The sequence below is a fragment of the Phalacrocorax carbo genome, chromosome 2 (genome assembly GCF_963921805.1).
Source record: "Phalacrocorax carbo chromosome 2, bPhaCar2.1, whole genome shotgun sequence".
Taxonomy (NCBI): Eukaryota; Metazoa; Chordata; class Aves; order Suliformes; family Phalacrocoracidae; genus Phalacrocorax; species Phalacrocorax carbo.
This window is the reverse complement of record NC_087514.1, coordinates 114,810,901-114,833,093: the sequence shown is the minus strand read 5'-3', so window position 1 is coordinate 114,833,093 and position 22,193 is coordinate 114,810,901. Positions and strand designations below refer to the sequence as shown.

Here is a 22,193-nt window from a genome sequence, read left to right as displayed (position 1 = left end):
AGTAAATGAGGTGTTGGGAAGAGAAGAGTGATTTTGAACTCTGAAGCATGTGTAGGGGTAACTAACTTGTAAAGCTGATTAATTGTGGCATACATGGTGTCAGAAATCCCTCCCCTAGTGTGCTATTTATTGCCTCTTTGGACTGTGTGAGACAGTGGCTGTTTGTCTGAGCTGTGCTCTGTGCAAATGCTTCTCATCCAAAAGATTATTTTTACTCATTTCAAGGCCTAAGTGTTGAAATACAGCCATGATCATTTAAAATACATCCTGGAAAAAAACAACAACAAAGGTTGTTAACCCCCCCACCCCCCCACCAACAACAAAAAAAAAACCACACAAAAGGAAGCCCAGATAGATGCCTCTGTGTTGTTCTTTTGTAAAGATCCACCTGTGGGTATATTTTTCTTGAATCTGGTTCCCACTGTTGTTCCCTTCCTGACTAGCGGAGAATGTATTTTTTTTTGTCTTCTCTCTTTTATTTCATAATCTGTAGAAGGGCAAAGCTGAAGATTTGTGGGCTCCATCACCGAGTGATGATAGAGCAGTATACGTGCACATTTAAAAAGAAGCATTTTTCATCATAACAGGGGCCATGTGTGCCTCTAATAAAGGGCTTGCAGCAGTATATTGCAAACTAGTTAGGAGCAGTGCAGTTCCCAGAAGCCCAGATGAGTATAAAAAAGAAGTAGGTCTGAGAAGCTGTCGGGAACAGAGACATGTGACAGAGCAAGAAGACGTAACTGTCTCAAATACAGGCAGTGGGAGAAAATGATCCGTAACGTTTGAGATGCGGCCTCCCAATTATCTTTCCAAGAAGGGGCAGAGGTGGGATCCCATTCCTTACGTGAAGGCTTTGGACAGCCGAAGTCAATGGAAAGTTTTGCATGTTCAGTTAAGAATAAGCCCCGAAGGCTTGATCCCATGTTGAGATTTTTGTGATAGGTGTTACGCCTTCGCAGAGCACTCCCTTTTAAATATTTTGTGGGGGTTTATGTTCCAAATTAGGGTGTCAGGTTTTATGTTCTGCCTTATTAAAGCTATGTAAATATCATTATTAGATGCTCAGTGGAAGTAAGGAAGAAATTAATTCTCTGGAGCCTTTAAGGAGAGCTCACTGTGCTATGGCCAGTGGCACTTCTGAGCTCCCATGTACTAAAAGGAGAGACTTGAAATGCCTCCTGAAATCTCTCCCTTCGGTTTGAAAGAGCCCTTCTTCACTGGTGAGAACTTTTTAATTGACTTCCTAAAATGTCAGTTATGTTTGCTAAGGTGTGTTGATTTCTGAGGAAGTTATAATGACTTTATATAAAAGATGCCTTTAAATGCTAGTTATAGGTAGAGAAGCTTGGTCCAACCTGATTCCAGTTTGTTCTAGTTGCTTGCTTTCTCCATCCTCCAGAAGACAGTTTTGGTTGTTAAGGTAATTGTGGTGTTTTATTTGCAGGGTGGTTCATTTCCTGAAAAGGAATCTGAAGAGAGGCATTTGTTTGTTCTAGCATTTGTTTGTTTTCTCATATTCCAAGACTTTTGGACTTGGCAAGCATCTCTGCTTGTGTATCTTCAGCAGTGAGCATAACCCCATAGCTATGTACATATTCTCCCCAAGCATCAGGCAGAAGTCTTATCTCTGTGTGCGTGACACACAGCTTGCTCCATGGAAACACTTTCAGATAGCCTTACCAGAGGAAGGAAATGGCTCCTCTCTCTGGATTTTTACAGCCAAGAAAGTAATTCCCATTTTTCTTGTTGTGGAATGTTTATGAATGTGGGGTTTTTTTTTCCAGGTTTCTGGTGATGTTTTTCACACAGATTGCTTTTTTTTAGGAATATTGGTTGCACTTAGTTGGGGTGGTATCATTTCTGGTTTATGGTGAGGTGAACCATGAATGTATACATTATTGTAATTGCTTTTCTGGCATTTATAATAGCAAAGTGCAAACACATGAATGTTTGTAAAAGCAAACACAAAGGTGTGAACATGGCCAACAAGTAACTGTGAAAGCAGGGGTTTCAGAATAGACACAGGGAAATATGCCCCGTGTGTTTTTTTTAAAGTCTGAGGCAGAAGTTAGGAACCTGCATGTTTTTAGAAAGCAAACTTTGCCTGGTAATGCTCTTCTTTGGTGAATGTGGAAGCTGTATTCACAGCATAGTTCCTGAATTTAAAGTCACCTCGGGGGTTTCGCAGCTGGCATCCAGATCGCCTCTGGTGACTGGTCTGTAGCCAGTGGGAGCCAGATGCCTACAAACCTGCTTGACCTTACAGCAAGCAGGACCCCGTAAGGACAGATCCTGGTCATCTCCCCCGCCACAGGCTGTCAGCATGAAGGCAGATGGGATGACTGGGGGCCTGTGACCACTCAGTACTGCCCGTAAGTGAGTGCCGGGGGGGCTGCTTTAAGTATACGTGCATGTGATGTTACTCTTGGGGCACACCAGCATGAGTGTCACAAAGCTGGCATCGGGGATTTTCTGATAGCTAGACCCATGCAGGTACGGACTGCTTGGACTTTAGGACCACCCTTGGGGGCTACTTTGTGAGATGCACCCTGTGTATCTATCTCCTTTAGACTGTTTTGATGGTCCTGACATAAGAGGTTGCATGGATATTAGGGAGTATCTTTGTGCAGTTTCCTGCTGACTTTAATATCAGTGACTACTGCCACATCGGCAGCCCGTGCGGGGATGCAGATGGAGCACTACATACACAGACCCTCAAGAAAAGGAAAGAGTGACCTTAACCTTGGCCATGGGTTTTTTTGTGAGCTCCTGGCTACTTTCAGTACTCATTTTGTACCTGAATGACCTGCCTTGCCTCTGGTGGGAAGGCGCGGGTAGAGCGTCGTGGCCGGGATGTTATCCATGTGCACTTTTGGTTTCGGAAAACTTCATAGAGGATTATGTGGTCTTGTTTGAGAAATGGAGTTTCTTTATCATGATTTGCATTCACAGAGGAGTGAAAGGAAAGGGCATGTGTGGGAGCTGCTCTGTCACAGCTTTTTCCTCCTTCCGCTCGGCTGCTGCTCAGATGTAATGCCTTGGTGTGGATATTGCAGCCATGAAAGGCAATGGGAAGCGCTGAGCTCTGTGGGCCAAACCTTCAGTAAGCTCATCACCATCCACGCACTGTCCTTTAAAATGTCTTTTCCAGCTGCTTAGAGCAGCCCAAGTGACTAGGCTGGTAAGACCAAATTTTACAAAGAGAGGGAAAAGTGCTGAGAATATTAAGGGCAAGGTCAATGGCCACTCTGTTTGTGCATATATAAAATGGTGAAGTGATTTGAGAAAGGGCCTAAGTGGGTAAAAGCGGACATGCAACACTTTCAGGATGATGGTTCCCCATCACTGTAATTACTTTCTTGTTGCTGTGTGCGACCCAAAGTCACAGTGTGAATCATAGCAATATTTGGCCAAGAAGGAGCAGCAAAGAAAATGCTGATGGAAATTTTAGCCGTGACAAAGCTGTGTCTAAGCTCCCCACTCCAATGCAACATGCAACCTTTCGCATTGACTGAGTTAGCATGAAATACTGCACTGCTTCTGCTGTGTTTCAGCTGAAGTTAATGCTTCCCAAGGAATGCACATTAGCTATTCCAGATGTACAGAGCTGGCTGTAACATCGTTATGGCCCCTGCAAAATAGAACCACCCACACCATTGCCAATTTCGTCTCGTGACTGTGATTATATCCAAAACAAGGACTGGTGCGAGCCGAGCTCTGTATTTAATTCTTATATTGTAATACTGTGGTTAGAGGCAGCCCAACAGGCTTCTAGCCAGTGGTAACTGAAGCAAGTCGGACTCGGTTTGACTCCAGTGAACACTGAAATTGGTTCGTTGGTACATTAGGTTTAGAATTATTTTGGGAGCTTGTAAACAATTATTAATGAGGATAAAATGGCAAAACCTGGTCATTTTTGGGTTCTGTACTGGTTTCCCTCCTAGCTCTCATTTTTGGTAGTCTGTGGTGAAGAGCATCTACAAATTAGTCTGTTTTAAAGGTTTGCCACAGTAAAAGGATCTGGGTATTTTATTTTTGGTCAGCCAGTTTGTGCTGCTGCTGGTGGTGGTTTTTTGGTTGGGTTTTATTTTTTTCATTCTGCACCTGCATATTTTTGCAAGTGTGGATTCTTGGTCATGAGCTTTCAAGGGTTATGTATTTACACTTGCAGCTGACACCTGCAAACTGGGGTACATGCTACCAATAACAAATTCTGTATGTAAAACAGCTCACCTGTAGGAACAGGTATTTATGCTTGAAAAAACATGTGCTCATCAGTGGTGTAGGGTTGAGAGGAAACCAGCTCCTGGGGTGCCTACTATTTCACCTTCCTTTTCTGGAATTGCCCAAAGGAGCTGGGGACTCTGCTCTGCAAATCAGCCCCTGGCTAGTTAGATTTCTGATGCCCCCTCCTGCAGTGTTAATTGGATCTTTTTTCTCTCCTACGGTTTTATAGCCTTCGAGGGTCCTATTAACCTTCCTCTCAGGATGGTGCCTTCTTACTCTTTCTTGCAGATCATTTTGAACTCCATGCACAAGTACCAGCCAAGGGTTCACATTATTAAGAAGAAGGATCACACAGCTTCTTTGCTAAATCTGAAATCGGAAGAGTTCAGGACATTTATCTTTCCAGAGACAGTTTTTACAGCTGTTACCGCCTACCAAAATCAACTGGTGAGTACAGTTGCTAATTTCCACACATTTAACTAAATCCCCCCCTGCTGAAAACTCACTTTTCCCCAACCTAAACTGGGAAACTTTCTGTGATAACCTACATTTCCATGCCAATGCCTGTAGTGACCTTGCCCAGCCTAATTCATATTCAGGAGTAATTCTTCACGTATACAGGTAGTAGTACAAACTTCAATGAGCCATAAGGATTATTCATGGGAGTGAGGATGGCCTGAAAGAGCTTTAATTTGTCTTCCCTTCTGTTTATACAAAGCTGTTTGCATATTATCATTTAGTCCTTTTCTAATTATAGCTCATTAAGGAACTGTTCTTATTTGCAGTGATATTCCACGCCACAAGCCATTATCTGAGAGGGATTCTGGCTTGCACATGATGATTTCATGGGCTTAAAAGGTTGACTAAGCTGTAAGGCTCAAACGTAAGGGAAATCACTCAGAGATATGCTTTTCAGAGGCTGCCCAGATTACCTCCAGATGTTTGAATTTCAATTTGCATGCCAGTGAATAATATATACAAAATGGAGGAGATCACAGCAATGGTTTGCTAATGAGTAATTTTAGGAAGTATATAAACAATTGGAGAGCAGAGGGTCTGCTTGACAATGGATAGGGCTTTAATATTTAAGTCAGTGGAAATATCTTGTTGGCTTCAGTGCTATTCAGTGTGCTTTAAGGGTTTAATGACTCTGGCACCTCAAAAAAAATGTGTCTTTCCCTCTCTAATTCCCCCAAGTTAAGAAAATATAAGTACTGTCCAAACATGTGGGCAGGCAGCAATCACAGTCAATGTACCTGCTGGATTATTTAAGGAAGTCTCGATTTCCTAATATGAAGCAAAAGTAATTAATTTCTAAATGTTATGAATAAAATTAAACTTCTGCACAGGGGTCCAAGGAAGCTCTGAAGATAATAATATTAGTATTAAGCTGGTCCTTATGACAGACCCTGCATCCTGCTTTAAGGCTTTAATATCAGAACGTATTGATTTTAAATTCAGGTTTCTATCTGAATGCTGCAGAAAATGCATTCTGCACCTGGCAATCTCAAGAATATAATGCTTGGACAGGCGGTTAGACTTTTCCACTTAACTTTCTCTAGAAACCAGCAAAATAGTAACAGGCACAAGACCAGCTAAACCTGGAATTTATTTCTGTAGGATGGATTTGTGTTTACCGATGATATTTACACCAGAGACATTTCTAAACTAACCTTCCCAAAGCACATACATTGAGCCCTGGAAAATTTCTCAATGGAACATCTCCGGAACCCCTAGAGGTTGATGCTGTCATTTTATTTATGACTAATGAAAATGGAGCCTTTTTTCATTTTTGCCATTTCTTTCAGAACTGTTTTAAGGAGGGATTGATTACATTTCTGGAGCTTATTAGATAAAAGCTAAATACATTACACTTTCAACAAACTATCTCATAATTTAAGATATAAAGGGCATGCATTTATTTAAACAGTCAAACCACTGCCACAGAGTTGAATTGTAGGTCAGATTTCATTTTAAAATGCTTTCTAGCAGATGTTCTCTGATTGTTTGTGAGACAGTCTCTCAGGAAAAATATGGCCATAAATGATTGTGAGTCTCATCTGGCTTCAGTGGATACAAAAAGTTTCTCTTGTGATGTCATACCAAATCTTTAATATTAGGAAAATGGAAGTTTGATTGGTGAAAATACGCTCAAGAGATGAATAGACATCCTTATTATTCTGCAGTGCAGTTGGCTCAGTGTGTTGGTGATCTAAGTCAATGGAACTAGTTAGAGCTCATCTTTTTTGAAGGTAGTTTTCAAAATGATGCCATAAAAATGTTCACTGGACGTGAGGCACTAACCTGCTGCTCTCTGCAACATCAACATAAGCCAATATATCCATCCAGCTTATGGATATCTTGGGAGTAGGACGAGGCTATAACTAACTTGCTGAGCTGTTGCAAGGTCAGAGAATGGTCTGTGTTGGAAGGGACCTTAAAGATCATCTAGTTCCAACCCCCCTGCCATGGGCAGGGATACCTCCCACTAGACCAGGTTACTCAAAGACCCGTCCAACCTGGCCTTAACAAGGTCCTGTGACAAGGCTAGTGCTCAGGGTAGTTTCCACCAGTTTTACCTACACACTGAGACGGCCTCAAACCCTTGGCCAGCATTGAGGTCCCATGCTGTGTGACCAGCCCATAGAAACAACTGGTGAGCTGCAGCACCTCCTACATACTGCCTCAGAGCAAGGACCTGCCCCAGAGAGCTTGCCTCTGTATGGACCTGAAACGCCAGGCAGTGAAGGCAGCAGTCCAGGGGTGCGGTGAGTTTTCCAGGGTGGCAGAGCAGTTGGGTGGCAGCTGCAGGAGCAGCCGCTCAGCACATCATTCATATACTGCAGACCAGTAAATAAATACTCAGGTTTTGTCTTTGTAAGCCTGTCCCTCTCTCTCTGTGTTTCTCTCCCAGAAGACCTCTTTCTCAGAAAAGTTGGGTTCAGTTGTGTTCTTTTTTGTTTTTAATTTTGGAGGATAAGCCAGCCTATTTTGAAATACATTTGCTTGATGAGAGCATTTGATGGTTTGAGGATTTGGAAAAGATCCCTTTTCTTCCTGAGTCTTGAGGGCCAGCTGTTAAAAAATAGCTTTTTTTTTTTTGAAGGAAGACAGGCTGCCATAGCCGTTTGGTATGAAATGCTGAGCGCCGTTGATTTTCATGGGCTTTATCTAGAGTTGGTGGCATTCACTGCCTTGCAGAACAGGTCCTGTGTTGTCCCTCATCAAGCTCAAACTCCCACTTACAGTTTTATTTTTAATCCTTGGAAGAAGTATGGCTGGAAAATCTGAATATTATGATGATGTCTCAGCTTTTATTCACTAAATCTCATTTGGTCGGACAGCTAGAAAATTTCACAAGGGCAATGATGTACTTTTTTCCTGCTCCCCAAAAACCACAGTGGAAGCCGCCACCTATGCCTGAAAAGTTTGACTGCAAAGTTAAGGGGAGCCCTGATGCTTTGGGGCAGAGCAACTCCTGATCAGTGGGTTATTCTGGCTGAATGCGAAGGTTGACGGGATCTAGTGGGTAGGTTTGTAGCTGGATTTGAAGAAGGGAGGAGAGTTTTTGTTGTAAGACCTCTTTTTTTCTAGGACTGTAATCTTTTTAATGGGGTCACTCCTTTAACCCAGGCTTTGTAATTTTAAATCTGAGTTGTCCCCACATTTTTCCTCCTTCCTTCCTTTCCTCAGCCTTTTTCCATGCAAAATCAGTTAAACAGTCCCTATGTGATTGTTGGTAGGTCTGGCTGAGAACATTTGCATCACAGTTAAAAAAAAAAAACCAAACCAAACAAAAGTGGGGCTGAACAGAAGCAACATCTTCAGGTTTGCAGGCAGTGGCTCCTAGTTTGGGCTCCACCAACGAGGCTCAGATGTTACAGTGTGCTGTGCCTTGCTCGCAGAAACGACAACATGATTCACGCTGTTAAAGTATTTGGAAGCCATAATGTTGTAGGTGGGTGGGTTCCTCCTGCTCTGGGTGACGCGAAGGCTGAGCCCATTGTGCCCTTTGGTCTTTACGTTGCCATATGTGGAATACACCCTGGTTTGTCTCCCCAGCTTTGCAGCATCTCAGAGTAGCGTGCACACACACACACAAGGAATATGGCTAAAATTAGCAGTGAAGTCAGGAGGATGGATTGGTTAACACTTTGTACACTGAAATACCTTAACACTATATTCATGTTGTGTTGCTCTTTTCTGTGTTTCCAGATAACCAAGTTGAAAATTGACAGCAACCCTTTTGCTAAAGGATTCCGAGACTCTTCCAGACTCACTGATATCGAGAGGTAATGGGGACTTTCTGTTTACTTTCCATGCAGATAAGATAAAGAGAAGAGAGAGTTTGTAGGAAAAGCATCCTTTCAACTCCTGAGAAGCTGTGCATTTTAATGTTATCTTGCTGCATATAGTAAGCCTCCTCCACCTCCTTTAAAAATGCTTACAAACTTTATGAAGAAAGAGCTGTTTTGAGTTTTGACATCTGTTCCAGTTGGGGCTGATATATTCGTCTTCCTGAGGGGGTTTCTTGAAGGGGGGAGAGGGTCAGTTTTACAACTTCAGAATGAAAAGCTTTTTTCTTATCATGCCATTTAATCCTGTTGAGGGCTCTGAATTGGGTCACTGGGAAACAAGGGCAGTGGTCCTGTGAAAAACATCTTTATAGCTCCCTACTGCTCCACACAGTGGAAAAGAGAGAGGGGAGCTTCCCAAAATACACTTCAGCAGTCCCAGACACTGAAGTCAGCAATTGTTGCCATCAGGACAAATCCCATAACTCCCACTCTGACGACAAAGATGCCATTTTTGTTTCACCAAAATTGTACTGCAGGCTGCATCAGGGGAAAGCTTTATCTGGAAACTGTTGAGTTTTGTGTGTGTGTACAGCTCATTATAAGCAACTGCTGCCATAGGGACAGAAGCATTAACCCACAGTTGAGTAGGAAATAAACTTCAATCTCTTGGTAGCTCTCCAGCACATCACATTTTTATGATATCTTGTCAAATAGTTTGGCAAATGAAGCAAATTAAGCTGCCCGTGTCCTTTAGGCTGAAAGAGAACTCGATGGAGATGGATATAGCACATCCAAATTTTCCTGTGAGCACACAGGCATGAAAGAAAGTTTGGAGAGGCCAAAACCCTCTAGGCTTCTATGTGGGGATATCCAGATGTATCTGTGAATCATCTTTCACGGGTGCTTATGGGGGACAAACTGCTCAAAGAAGTCATAGCCATACAGCTAGAGAAAGTCTTTATAGCATTTCAAAAGTACATCAATCTAAGCAGGTCCATGGCTGGGAAATAGTGGTATATTTTATATCTTACTAGTGACCGAATCATTAGTGATCCATTGAGTAGGTGGGTGAAAAAAACAGTAATCTGGGAAAGCAAGTTTGTAGACTGCAGTGCACACTTGCAAAGTTGTTAAGAATTGCTTCCGAAGTGAAAGTCTTAGTAGAAAATGGGAAAAAACCCAAAGCAGATTTAATTAGAATAGCATAGCCTGCTGTAGTGACAGAGCACTAAGGTAAACAACATCCAAAGCTCAGGTTTGTATGCAATAAATAGCCAAGAAAAGACCTGGAGGAAGAGAAGAGACTTTGATTTTTCACATTTCAGTTTTCTTGTTCTACAGATAGGCAATATCTAATGACACAGCTTTGCAAGGGCTGAGAGAGTCTGAATAGATAAGCTGGGAGAAAAACTTAGTTACCTCTGTGCAGATGAACCAACTATCATGGTGCTGGATATGAAGGGAATTTTTCCAGAGGGCATCTTATTATAACAGCACATGGCATGGAGTCAGAAATGCTGAGCATAAACCGCAGTGCCCTTTTGTTTATTGATAAGTGTAAGAATAGAGACTGAGACAGGCAGCTTAGCCCAGGCATGAACGTTGCCATGCAAGATAAGGTAGCCAAATGTGAAACCTACAATAAATACAAGAAACAGAATGTGATAAGTATTGAAATGACATTAAACCCGTGGATTTGAGAGTCCAAGTTTGGGTAAGGCCTTATTTTGGCTTAAATGGGGAAGCTTAGCTCTGATCAGGGAACAACAGTATTTAAAAACACAAAATCTGCTGCACAACACATCAGGTAATGAAAAAGTAAAACTGTAACAGACAAGAGAGCTGGTAAGAGACTTTGAGGATTTCCTAAGTTATCTGATATGGTCCAGAAATACCAAGGGTTTTTTTCAGTTCCAACATCAAAATGTTCAGGCAGATGAGAATGTCATTCTCTGAGTGCCCTCTGGTTCAACAGATTTCATCTTAGCGCCAGCAAAATTGCTTAAAGAAATCTGATACAAAACAACAAAAAAAGCCGTAGCAAAATGAGATATGACAACAGGAAGAATTTTTTGCTTGATGTCCATCGTGACATGCATTACAAGATAAAGGTGATATGTTGAATAGTACAGCGTAACTCTTGGAAACTTGGTTAATCCTAGGAGACCACTGCCTCAGAAAAACAGTTATTTGCCAGGGAAAAGACTATGCAGCCATGCATATTTGCACAGCTCTTGAAAATTTAATATTTATCTAGAAACTGTGAAAATACCAACCGTGCACTGCTTCCAAAGCAGGCCTGTGTACAGCACATGCATGCAAAATCTGCAGTGCTGTGCAGTGATCCTAATAGTCGCCTGTAAAGCATCCTGTGATGTTAGGGCCAAGAGAGCGCTCGTTTGTCACGAGTTCCAGCTTTTCCGAGTGACCCAAGTAGTGCGAAAGTGTACAGAGCTTTGTATTTCATTTCCAGGTATTTAAGCCTGCTTTTTCCTAAACAGCCTTTGGGGAGGGAAACAAATCAGATCAATTGATCTTTAGAGACCTAAAGAAATTCAATTAGTCTGGAGTCAGTTACTGCACTAAACCATCCAGTAATTGGATTGCTCCTTGTAACTGATTGAAAACAGCCTCTATCTGTAACAATATAGGGAGCTTTTCTTTATAGTAGATCTGAGAGAAAAACACATCTTTTTATGACATGATGACAGAAATTGCACTTTTTTAACCTAATTGAATATGATTTTATAAATATGTGACTTTAACGATTTCAGGCTTCCCATTCTAGATTTATGATCCCTGTGTAGGGAATTCAAGCTGCAAATGCCTTTAGGATTAAATCTGTTTGCACTATATGTGTTAGAGTTAAAGTAATGTATGTAAAAGTAGTGAAATTTGCAAAATGGTAGAGGAGGTAGACAACAACAAAGCCATTGAAGTGCCTGTATTTTCTTTTGTTCCTGCCTAAATACCTTGTAATGGTTTCCTTGTATTCATAATTATATATGCAAAGCTTTTAACCACTGAAAAAATCTTTGGTGAGTTTGGTATATGTCAAATTTTCAGTAGGATGTGAGATTCCTTCCACAACCAACTCTTTCCATACATTACTTATGGTAATCTATTTATGGCAATGGGGCAGATTTTATCTGGGGCTACTGTGATTTAGATAAGTTGCTGATTCAGCTTTTGATCTTTTTACATGGTATTTACATTCCCTCTATTATAAGAAGGCTCCCACAGTGGTTGTGACTGGAAAACTGAACATTCAGTGGCAATTGTCAGAATGTGGAGCTTAATATAGTGTGGTGTTGACTATGGGGTGCCAAATGCAGTAATGTGGATGAAGATGATCTTTTTCTTACTGCTAATCTTTGTGAAAAAGGCTAACGTAGGTTTTATAAGGAGCAATTCACTCTGGAGATAGGCTTTAAGGGAATACCTTTATGCTTCTGCTTAAGAAAAAACTGCCAAAGCCATAAAGGATGCAAAATCAGAACCCAACAGATTAGGTTTTTTTATCTTGAACCTGAATTTATCTTTTGAGTTGTTGTGAAGAATTAGCCTTTTAAAAATAGATAAATAAATAAAATAATAATAATTAAATATTGTGCAAACAATCCAGTGAAAAAGGTGATAATTTCAAGAGCATGAGTCAACAGAACTACTGAATTGTAAAATAATGTTCAAACAAGAATTGACAGATCATAATCAAGCTGGTCTATTGGTTCCAGTATGTGATAGGCAAGTTCACGGCGTGGACTTGTAACTATTAAAGAGACCTAAGGTAGTATATCCATCTGCACAAGTCCAATAATGATTCTGGGATGTAGATACATACATGGGAGGCAATATGGAAAAGTATGGCTGTACACCCACGTAATTTTTAGGCAGAGAAAGGAAGGGTTGGGGGATGGGGGAAGTAAGTAAGAGGGCTACATCCCAGCATCCCAGCTGGATTTGCATGGTAATCAGATTCTGAATTTTCCCCTGAGGAACTTCATGTCTGAGATGTGGAAATACATTGTCCTGGCCTACAAGGTAGTAAGTGAAATGGATGCTAATGCCCGGATATGGGCACAGCCCTGTTGAAGTAGCAGTCAAAGCCATGTGCTTAATGATGAGCTGTCGCAGCAGTCCTCTCTTCTGTCCCTTCCCTGATCAATCCACAGAGCTGCCTTCCTCCCCATTCCCACTTTTTACTGCTGGTCTAGAACTTCACTGACTCTTGAAAGCCCCCTACCAACAGCCAGAAATGTATTTGCTTTATGACCTATTCCTGTGTCCACGGTTAAGTAGGGTTTTGTCATAGTTCTCCAACAAGTCAAACTCACCAGCTAGTTCTCGGCCTGTGAATGTCAGTAACCAGCCATGGGAGATCATCTCCGATGTTTAGGTTGGGAGAAGTAAAGTCCTGAGTTTAGGAAGAAACACCAAGGACCCTGGTGCTTAGACGCCTGGTATCTGGTGCCATTCCAAATATGCTGAGGTTACTCCAGCCTCCAGCTGCTGCTCCAGATGGGTAGATGGTTTGTCTTTATTTTCTGTATGATCCCTTCTGTTGCAATGGAACAGCTTTTCCTCATGTCAGGCTTCAGCCAGGCTACATCACCTCCATGCATATTATAGCTCTTCCAGAATTGCCATTGGCAGCCAGAGGTTTATTGTAAGGGCACCAGTAAACACCACTTTGGAGGTACACTTGTTCTTTCTCCTGCAATGATCAAAACCCAGATTTTTCATAATTTAATTCTCATTTCACTTCTTTCTTTAAATTGCATGTATTCATGGAGGGTTGCATTCACCCAACACTTGCCCAATAGTTTTGACTTTGTGTGAAAGTGTTTGGTGGCTCTGTATGACCTTTGGGGCCAAATTAAACTTCAGCTCATGTGAGCCAATGTGGTTTGATGGGCCCTGGTTCTTCCCTGGTTGGAATTGTTTCAGCTCTAACCCAAGCAGTGGAAAGGAGCTACTTTGTTCTGCCCAAGGATTTGGTCTGTACCATGTCAGAGCTGAATTAGGCTCCTAGGGTCAGTCTGTAATATTAATCTATCAGTATATGTAGCAAATTAATATGTCTGTATATTTGTGCACGTGTAAAAGGGCAACTAAGAGCCACAGGAGCGTGAAGGCTGAGTGACATCCAAACAGTTGTTCTGTTAGTGTTTGCTGTTCACTCTTAGCTGCTGTTATGGAAATGTATTTGTTCCTCCTGCTGTGTCAGGTTTTTTTGGTTTGGGTTTGGTTTTTCGTTGTTTTGTGTTTTTTACAGACTTGTTTTTAGCACTTGCGTCTTGGACAAATTAGTCATCTTTTCCCTTTAAAAAAAAAAGTTCTAGTACAGTGCGACTTCCGACAAGTTTATTTTTGTGCCTTCTCAGCCCATTTATTCCATCTGTCTTCACCTCACCTCACTTCTGATGTCTTCTGTTATCTGGGCTTTCTTCCAAACATACTAACTGGCAGCTACAAAAAAAAGGAAACCTTTGAAATGCAGACCTAAAGAAGTCATTCAGGCTGCAAACTGATAATTCATACACTTTATATCCTGGTCTGTATTTTTCTTTGTGTTGAACTGAATAGCCAAGCAAAACATGGTTGTCAGTTTTATTATTTTATTATTTTCCTTCTGTTAATTTTTTTATTAACATTGCCTTTTTCTTGTAAGGAAAAAGACAAAAAACCAAAAACAACAAAAGAAAAAAAACCCAAACTCCATGACACCAGGAACAGGGAGTGGACTCTGAGCATATCCTTACCTTTTTGCTTACCTAGCACTTGGATAGTATGGGCAAAAAGCAGAAACGCGAACAGGTTGTGTAACCCTGCTCTGAAATTTGTACCTCTTGCAGCCATTCCTGAGACAGTAACTTCTGCAGAAGATATGAGTTCAGAGTGCCTGTCTCGGCCGCCTGCTCTTTCTCACCTCAGTCTAGCTTTTGCACGTTGTCTTCAAAGGAGGTTGAACCTGGCTCCCAGTGGAATGGGTGGCTGCCCATTACACCAAGTCCATCCTCTTTGGAGCCATTGTATAGATCTAAGAGGGACACTAACCCAGGCCTGGCTCCAGCAAGCTAGTTCTAGGTTAGATTTTCTAACACATTCTGCCAAAACCAAATATATTGCCTCAAGCCTCCTCATCACAAAGGGAGAATGTAGGCTTCCTGTCTCCATCCCCTGGGTGCGCAGTCTGCCAAATTCAGGAAAATCCATAGCTTCAGGTGCATACAGGCATGTAGCAGCAGCCGTGCTGACAGTGCATTTTGGCCAGGTGAGCCCTCTTTCATATCAGCAGGGCTCGTGGGCATGCACTTCAGAATCAGGGTCATGATGATCACCAGGCTGCTGCGAATGCACAGCTGAAGCAGAGTAACAACAAAAGAGGCAGAAAAAAATGACATGTAGCATCAAAGAGATGCCTGCTTCCACCTACAAAGAAGCACTGTTCTTTCATCTTGATTAAAGATCCTGCTTAGGGTAATCTGGGACTTTACCATCTCGAGAGAATTTCTGTAATCTGGGTTGACAGCAAAAGGAAGTGAGCATCCTCACGCAGGGCCTCGCTCCTCAGCTGCTTCCCAAGTCAGATCTGTTTTCTACCATCTCCCAGTTCATATCCACGGCAAGGTCTTGGGTTTAGTCTGTAAAGTGTTAGTGAATAATTTGTCAGCTACATCATGATTTTCCTATCTACTTTTGATCCTCTGAGACTACTCTGTATGTACAGGGCACTGTTAACTAAACAAGACCAAAGGCTCAGCTTGTAGCTGCAAGACAGAAAGCATCCCTAGCTGGAAATTTAGTTTCAGAATCAGTTGCCAGCAGGGACAAGAGTGACACGCTCAGTCAAGAGGTTAAAACCTGCAGAATGGCAAGATGTTCCCTGTGCACCCTAAAACCTTGCTAATTGATAAATTCGCCCAACCCCTCACTTCCTTTGATTCCTGGTTCAAAATTAGCTGTTTTATTTCTTGGACAAAGAAGTGCTTCATTCATAATAAACAGAGGTTTATTGACAGGGCTGGGCTCCAGGTGTGCTTCTGTCAGAACACAGATCATTGGGATCAGCCTGTGCTCCTTTTCCATATTACCTCCTCACATTTGTCCTGCCTCCGCACCTTCCTGTGGGCGCGCTAGCCAATACGAGCTTAGTTTTTTCCTCTCCATTTGGCACATAGTTCCTTCTTCTTTTTCTCAAACAGCTTCATCTCCTAACTTGCTCTTCTCCAGCCTGTCATCTTACTGCTGCTATTCATTTGTACACATAGCACAGTTTAATCGTAGTAATATATTATGCCTATGTGTGTGTTTTTCCCCTCCTCTGGGTATTTACAAGACATCTGTGAGTTGAAGAGCAGTCTGGAAGACTGAAAATGGTTGGTAGACCACACGAAAGAATTTGACGGAAAGAAGACATCTTTCCTTTATCCAGCTGGCAGCTTATGATCTCGCAAAACAAAGTTTATTGCTAACTTATTGCTAATAGAAGGGACTGTGGAATTCTAACATATATTAAAAAGTAAAAATTGTTAGGTCCAAATATTAGATAACAAGTGTCTGTCCACAAACTGAGTAACAGAAGTACACAAGTTGAGCACTAAGTAACTGGAAGTCACTGTTCTTCAGCCAGTTTAGTGTGGTTCAGCTCTGAAAAAAAACTAAAAAGCTTTAAAAAAACCTCCACCATACTCTTCACTTGTTAAATTTTTTTTTATTGAGCAGAATTATTAAATGGCAAATATTGAATTATCATTCAGTAATGTATAAAATTATTTCCAAAAATCCTTTGAACCCCATTGAGATATATGAAGATGTTGCAATCAGAACTATAAAGCCAGAGGTTTAATGTATCTCTCTCTTATTATTAGTAGTATTAGTATCAATATTTTAGGACTTAAAAAATTTATTTTATTGGTCCACTCTACAGAACACCATATTCTGGATATCCTAAACAGTTCACATTTCCATAAACAGAATTTTAAGGCAGATTTTGAGATTTAGGTCCTTTCGGCCCCAGTTGACAAAAGGGTATGAGCAGGAACCTGTGTTCCAGATTGCCACCTTTGTTCCTGCAGTTCAAACTAGATTTCACAGGCACTTAAATCATATTGTTAAAATTTTGCTTCCTCCTACACATCTACTTTGGAGAAAGTCCTAAAGCACCTCTGTCTTTAAAGGGTGGAGGAAGTTGGCTTCCTCTTTCCAACCTATGTGGGAAACTCTACATGTTCCCACAGATTAGATGAGTTGCAACCTCTTTCTTCTCCAGGAAGACTTGACCTCTGGGAGGTGTTGTCTGAGCATGAAATATTTGAGCATGGTGCAGAGGCCACCACCCCTTTCCTTTGAAACACAAGGAGAAGGAAAGATTATCCCTTAACTTACGTCACTTGTCCAGGATGGGGGACACCTGAGTGCAGACTTCAATTCTTGTTTTTCTAAGTGGAAGGAACAGTGCTTGGTGGCATAACTCGAGATATATTTCACAAGTGGAGGAAAATACACCACTTGTGGCTTTTGTTTCTTGCCTTTTGCATGCTTAGATGGCTTTCTGCTCAGCCTTTTGCATTTCGTAGGTCTGTTTGGAGGTTTATATGCAGCATGTGTTGTATGTGGAAAGAAGAGTGTCCACCTGAAGGCTGTGGGGGCCAGGTGCCTAAATTCTACTGTGAAGCTCAACGCTTCACACTCATGTTGTGAATCACACCTTCAACCTCTAAAATGAAAAATTAGTAGGTGTGATTATAGCATAGACCACCAACATGGTTAGGCAAGATAAGCATATATGATTTTGAATATTAAAACCCAGCTGCACAAAAGGAACTGCTTCTGTGAAATTAGTTGCTTCCCCTATTCCAAGTTTCCTCATTAGACCGTTCCCTCTGACATGAAAACCTTTGCTTCTTGTGCCAATGAGTAAGATTAATCTTCTAAAACCTTTAGCATACTACCTGCAACATTACAATGTTGAAAATAAATAAATAAACCTACCACATAGTTCCCTGGTTTCAAACTTTGCAGATTCAAGGTTCACTAAGAAGTCATCTCTCTTTTTCCTTTAAAAGAAGACAACCATATAGAATAATAGAGTTCTCTGTCTAGCATACAAACCCATCTGGAAATAATTTAGTCTGCAATAATTGTGGGCATTTGATTTAGATTTAAATCCCTGTAGGTAATTCAAATGTAAATTTATTGGGGTGAGTTTATCCCCACACTGCCATTGGATCTAATGTTTTAGAGATGAATTTGGCCTACTGCACTAAAACTACAGCCTGCATTGTTTCTTGCATCAGGATATTATTACATCCTGTAATATTCGTCATTATAAGCAGACCTTTACTAGAAATAAAGTCAACAGAGACAATACAGACAATCACCTGAATCACATTTATTTTTCAGACCTTTAAAGAGTAGTAATTCTTTGGTTATGAATATATTTATAGACTGGTATCTAAATCATTCAGACAAACATTGGTCTAATTCATTATTCTGTTATCCTGTACCCATCTGAGATACTCTTTTTGGTTAAGTAAAATTCTTTGCATTTCACGTTCTGTTTCAGGAAAAAAAAAGTTTCAAGAGGCATTCAGCACATAATGTAAACAATGCCATCTGTCTTTTTCTTTGTAAAATCTTCTTTGAGATAGCCCTTATATGCCTACTGTTTTCAATCACTTAAAAGGCAGTAATTCAATTATATCATCCTCTATGTAGGAACTGCCATTGCTTTCAGTCCACTTCCAATCCTGACACAAGTAAATCACTTTGATAAGATCCCCTTCTTATTTATTTTTTTCTGAGGAGACTAGCATAAGTAATGATGCCAGTGATAGACCAAGGACAAAATAATCATAATGGGCTTTCTGTAGGAAAGGAAAACATGTGCCATTGTGATTTATTGTGTTACTTGGAAAATGTTTTTCGTGGAATTTCTGCAACTGCCACACTCTCTGAGCAAAGGGCATTAGCAAGTATGAATGGCTAAATGGTAAATTCAGACAAAACCTGCACCGAGAAGCAGATTCAAACCGCTATCGCTACCTAGATTTCTTAAATGGGAACAGAAGGTCAAAGCCATTTTGGAAATGTGCCTAGGTCATATTAATCTTTGGTATAATGCCACCTACTTACATGGAAATGCACTGGGAACATGTAAGGTTGGCTCTTCCTTACAAACTGCTATGGCTTATCGTGCAGATATGCCCTCCTTCTTTTTAAAAAATTTTTTGGGTGACTGCAGTGCTTTGTGCCACCAGCCAGGCGGGGTCCTGGCAGACACGACTAACCTCCCAGAATAGACACAGCACAAGATTGGTAGTATCTAGACTTCCTGCTATGAACTGGCCTTGACTCTGACGCTGAGAGAGCATGGTTAGAGCTGAGCTGTCTCTGGACATATCTATCTCTTGCCCCTGAATTCAGAAAAATGGGAGAATGCCAGAAGAGCTAGTCAGATGTGATGTGAAAGCTTGTTTGAAAGGAGCTGGACTGCAGGTGTCCCTCTGAACCCAGATTGGTCACTCAGCAAGACTAATCCCAGAGCTTGTGTTTTCAAGTTTGTGAAGAACCTTGGTTTTATATTCCCTGTCTGAGACCACACCCACAAAACACAGTGGGAAGTTCACTCTACTTTGTCTGCTGAAGAAGCAATACCATGCAAATAAGAGGTGATCAGCAATGTTAAAAAACTGCAGGCTAAGTTTGGCATTTCCAGTGACATGCTATGAGGTAACTCTTTTGTTAAGTAATTTTGGACAGTCTGTGTGAGAAAGCTGCAATCTGGCCAGGGAAAAGGCAGCATGTTGTTTGTATTCAACCTAATGAATTAGGAGACTGTTTAGGATGTTATTGATACGATATGTTGTTTCCTTTCACAGAGAAAGCGTGGAGAGCCTTATCCAAAAGCATTCCTATGCCCGATCCCCCATTCGAACCTATGGAGGAGAAGATGATATTGGAGATGACAGCCAGGCAACACAAAGCAGAGGTAGGAAAATGTGCTCGTGAAGTAAACTGCGGTGACCTAGTTATGCTTGAGAAAAGGAGCACCGCAGTCATTACTGTGTTACTCTGAAGCATTTCTCTGGTGTGTCTGTCCGCCATGAAGTCTATAATGAATAGGAATACTTGTTACCTTATGGGTCTTCTGGACATCTGTTATGCCATGGCACTGGTGTGGATGGCTAGTTCAGAAGGCAGCTGTAGAGATGCCTACACAGCTTTTGCCAGCAGAAGACAGCTGTCTCTGCTTCCTCTTCAAGATGGCTGAAAAACAGGCAACTTCATTACTGTGGTGCTGAGAACAAGATAACACTCCCTATCCCTTGGCAGGACTTACTAGCTGGGTCTCAGCACTGTTTGTAAAGTACCACGTAGATGTGCTGTTTGCTGCCCCTCCAGCCACCTGTGAACAGAGGACTTGGTTCTGACCATCTTCAACCAGCTTGTGGTTAACTTGCTTTGCCTCTATAGGAAGGAAAGTCCATGGCTCCCTGTAAAATAGATGTTAAATTGTTATTTCTTGGTATCTAAAAGGTGCTTTTCTTGCTGAGGCAATTCACCTCAAATGCTTTATCAAATGGTTCGTCTACTTTTGCAGTTGCAAAAAGTAGTATAAAGGCAGAGTTGTTGTTTGTGGAGATACAAATCCCATCTGTCATAATTTGCCACTGGAAATAGATCTCAAATCCATCCTGTGGGATTGCTGACTAGCATAAACTTGTGTTGCATTATATTCCGCATGTTGACTTCGTGACCTGCCTGATATGCAACAGCCACTTGAGGTAAAGCAGTTCTATCTCTCTTCTGACTGGCAGTGCCCTTGTCTTGTCCTCTAACTTCATACAGCGTTGCTAAGATAAGGGCATTATTTCTGGTCATAAGCTCTTTGGACTTGTGCAGGGAAAACATACTTATTTTTAACCATGAGTTGCTCTTCAGCCAAATGTGATTAGGTGGGCTTGTTCATACATGTCTATTCCCAGAGCAGTTCCTTAGATTGCAGAGTTTCTGGAGCGACTCCTCAGCTGGTATGATTCCATCCTTCCACATACTTCTGGGGGATTACCTTGCTTCCCGTCAGATTAGATCCTAGGCCAGTTATTGTTGAAGACTGTTAAATTTACCCTTGCCAGAAGTGCACAAAGCAGGGCACCTTTTCGTCAAGAATTACATTTCTCCCTGGTATGCCCTCCTTTGGGAGTGAATGAGGTGAACCTCCCTGTGAGAACTGGCCTTTAGAGCCTTTCTCTTCTGAAGAGAATCCCAAGGAAGGTGTCAGAGGATGAAGGAATAATTTATTAAAATTAATTTTATATATAATATATACAGGGTGCAGTTCTGCATTTGCTTACAATATGGCAAATGAGTAAGTGAGGAAGATGATGAGTTGTGGCAACCAACTCTTTTCTGATCTGGGAGCCATATGCTAACATAGGATGTGATTGCTCTGGGCAACCAGAGGCATGCACAGAGGATAAAACATACCGCTCTTGCAGATGAGTACCTTGTACTGCCTTCACTGTCTGTTTAGGTCTGGTGTCCTTAAATACAGAAAAGTCCTCCAAGATATGAGGAAATAACGACCTTATTGAAACTCTATGGACGTTTTTATTTCCTCTGATGTATTTGAAAACTACCTTACCTGCAAAATTGAGGGGTGTCCTTCCGTATGTATGACGGTTGAGAGCCAAACACAAACACACTGCTGGGTGGTATGTTTTATAAGGTCTTGACTGCCTCAGAATTACTACAGCACATTTTCTTGGTGCTGGCAAATGTGGCATGTGAGACATTTTGAAGTGCTAAGTTGCAATTAGACCATTACAGTTGGAGGAGGAAAGGGCCCTTATGGAGCTTCCTTATGAGAAGGAATCACGTACTTTGTTCTGTATAAACAAAGGAAGTCTATCACTGCTATTTATTTCTAATTACATCCAGAGCATTCTCATCTCAGCCAATTTCAGCCATCTAAACATGGAAGTGGCTAGCCTTCAGTAGTATATTTATCACAAGAAGCCTGTTTCCAAAGGAATTAACAGATATGAAATATATAAATCCAATTAAAACTCTTTAATGTGTAATGTCTTTGTGCCTGTGCCCCAGCATCCACACACAGGATTCATGGTGTCCACCTGGAAGAGAACCAAATGTAAACCTTCTTGTCAAATCCAGATTATCATCCTGCTTTTCCTGTAGTGCAATATTGCTCAGGTATCCCCTGATTTGCAAAGGGTTTTGCTCTGGTCTGTGAGTATGGTGTTATCCTTACAGTCTGGCTCTGGATCCTAACTTCCCAGCAGTTAGGATTTGGTTCAAGTCTGTTTCTACTGCTGAACTGACACTATTTCTTTTTCCTGTTACTGGGCCAATTTACATGTTCCATTAAGCAGAGAAGGAATTAATCCAGAGTAGCACTCTTTCTGATTTGGGAATATATCCCCAAAGAGATTTATTTTTTAAAAAATAATAATTTACATTTTTTTCTGTTGTTTTCTCATATTTTTGTTCTGAGTATGTGGCTACAATATACATAATTCCAATAAGTTTACCTTGACAGATAGATGTCTTCATATTTTTTCTTTTCATAGTTTGGATGAACCTATCTTCTAGAATCAGATTTGTAAAACCAGTACCTGTTATAAAATTTGTTTTCTCAGAACG

The 22,193-nt window shown here is 41.2% G+C and overlaps 1 protein-coding gene across 1 annotated transcript in view; it reads left to right on the top strand.

Moving 5' to 3' along the window:
• Positions 1-22,193, top strand: part of TBX20 (T-box transcription factor 20) — a 39,623-nt gene that overhangs the window by 10,421 nt on the left and 7,009 nt on the right. Inside the window, exons 5-7 of the mRNA XM_064443931.1 lie at positions 4,516-4,674; positions 8,443-8,519; positions 19,409-19,518. Of these exons, the coding sequence (XP_064300001.1) occupies positions 4,516-4,674; positions 8,443-8,519; positions 19,409-19,518 (346 nt within the window). The remainder of the gene's footprint in view (positions 1-4,515; positions 4,675-8,442; positions 8,520-19,408; positions 19,519-22,193) is intronic.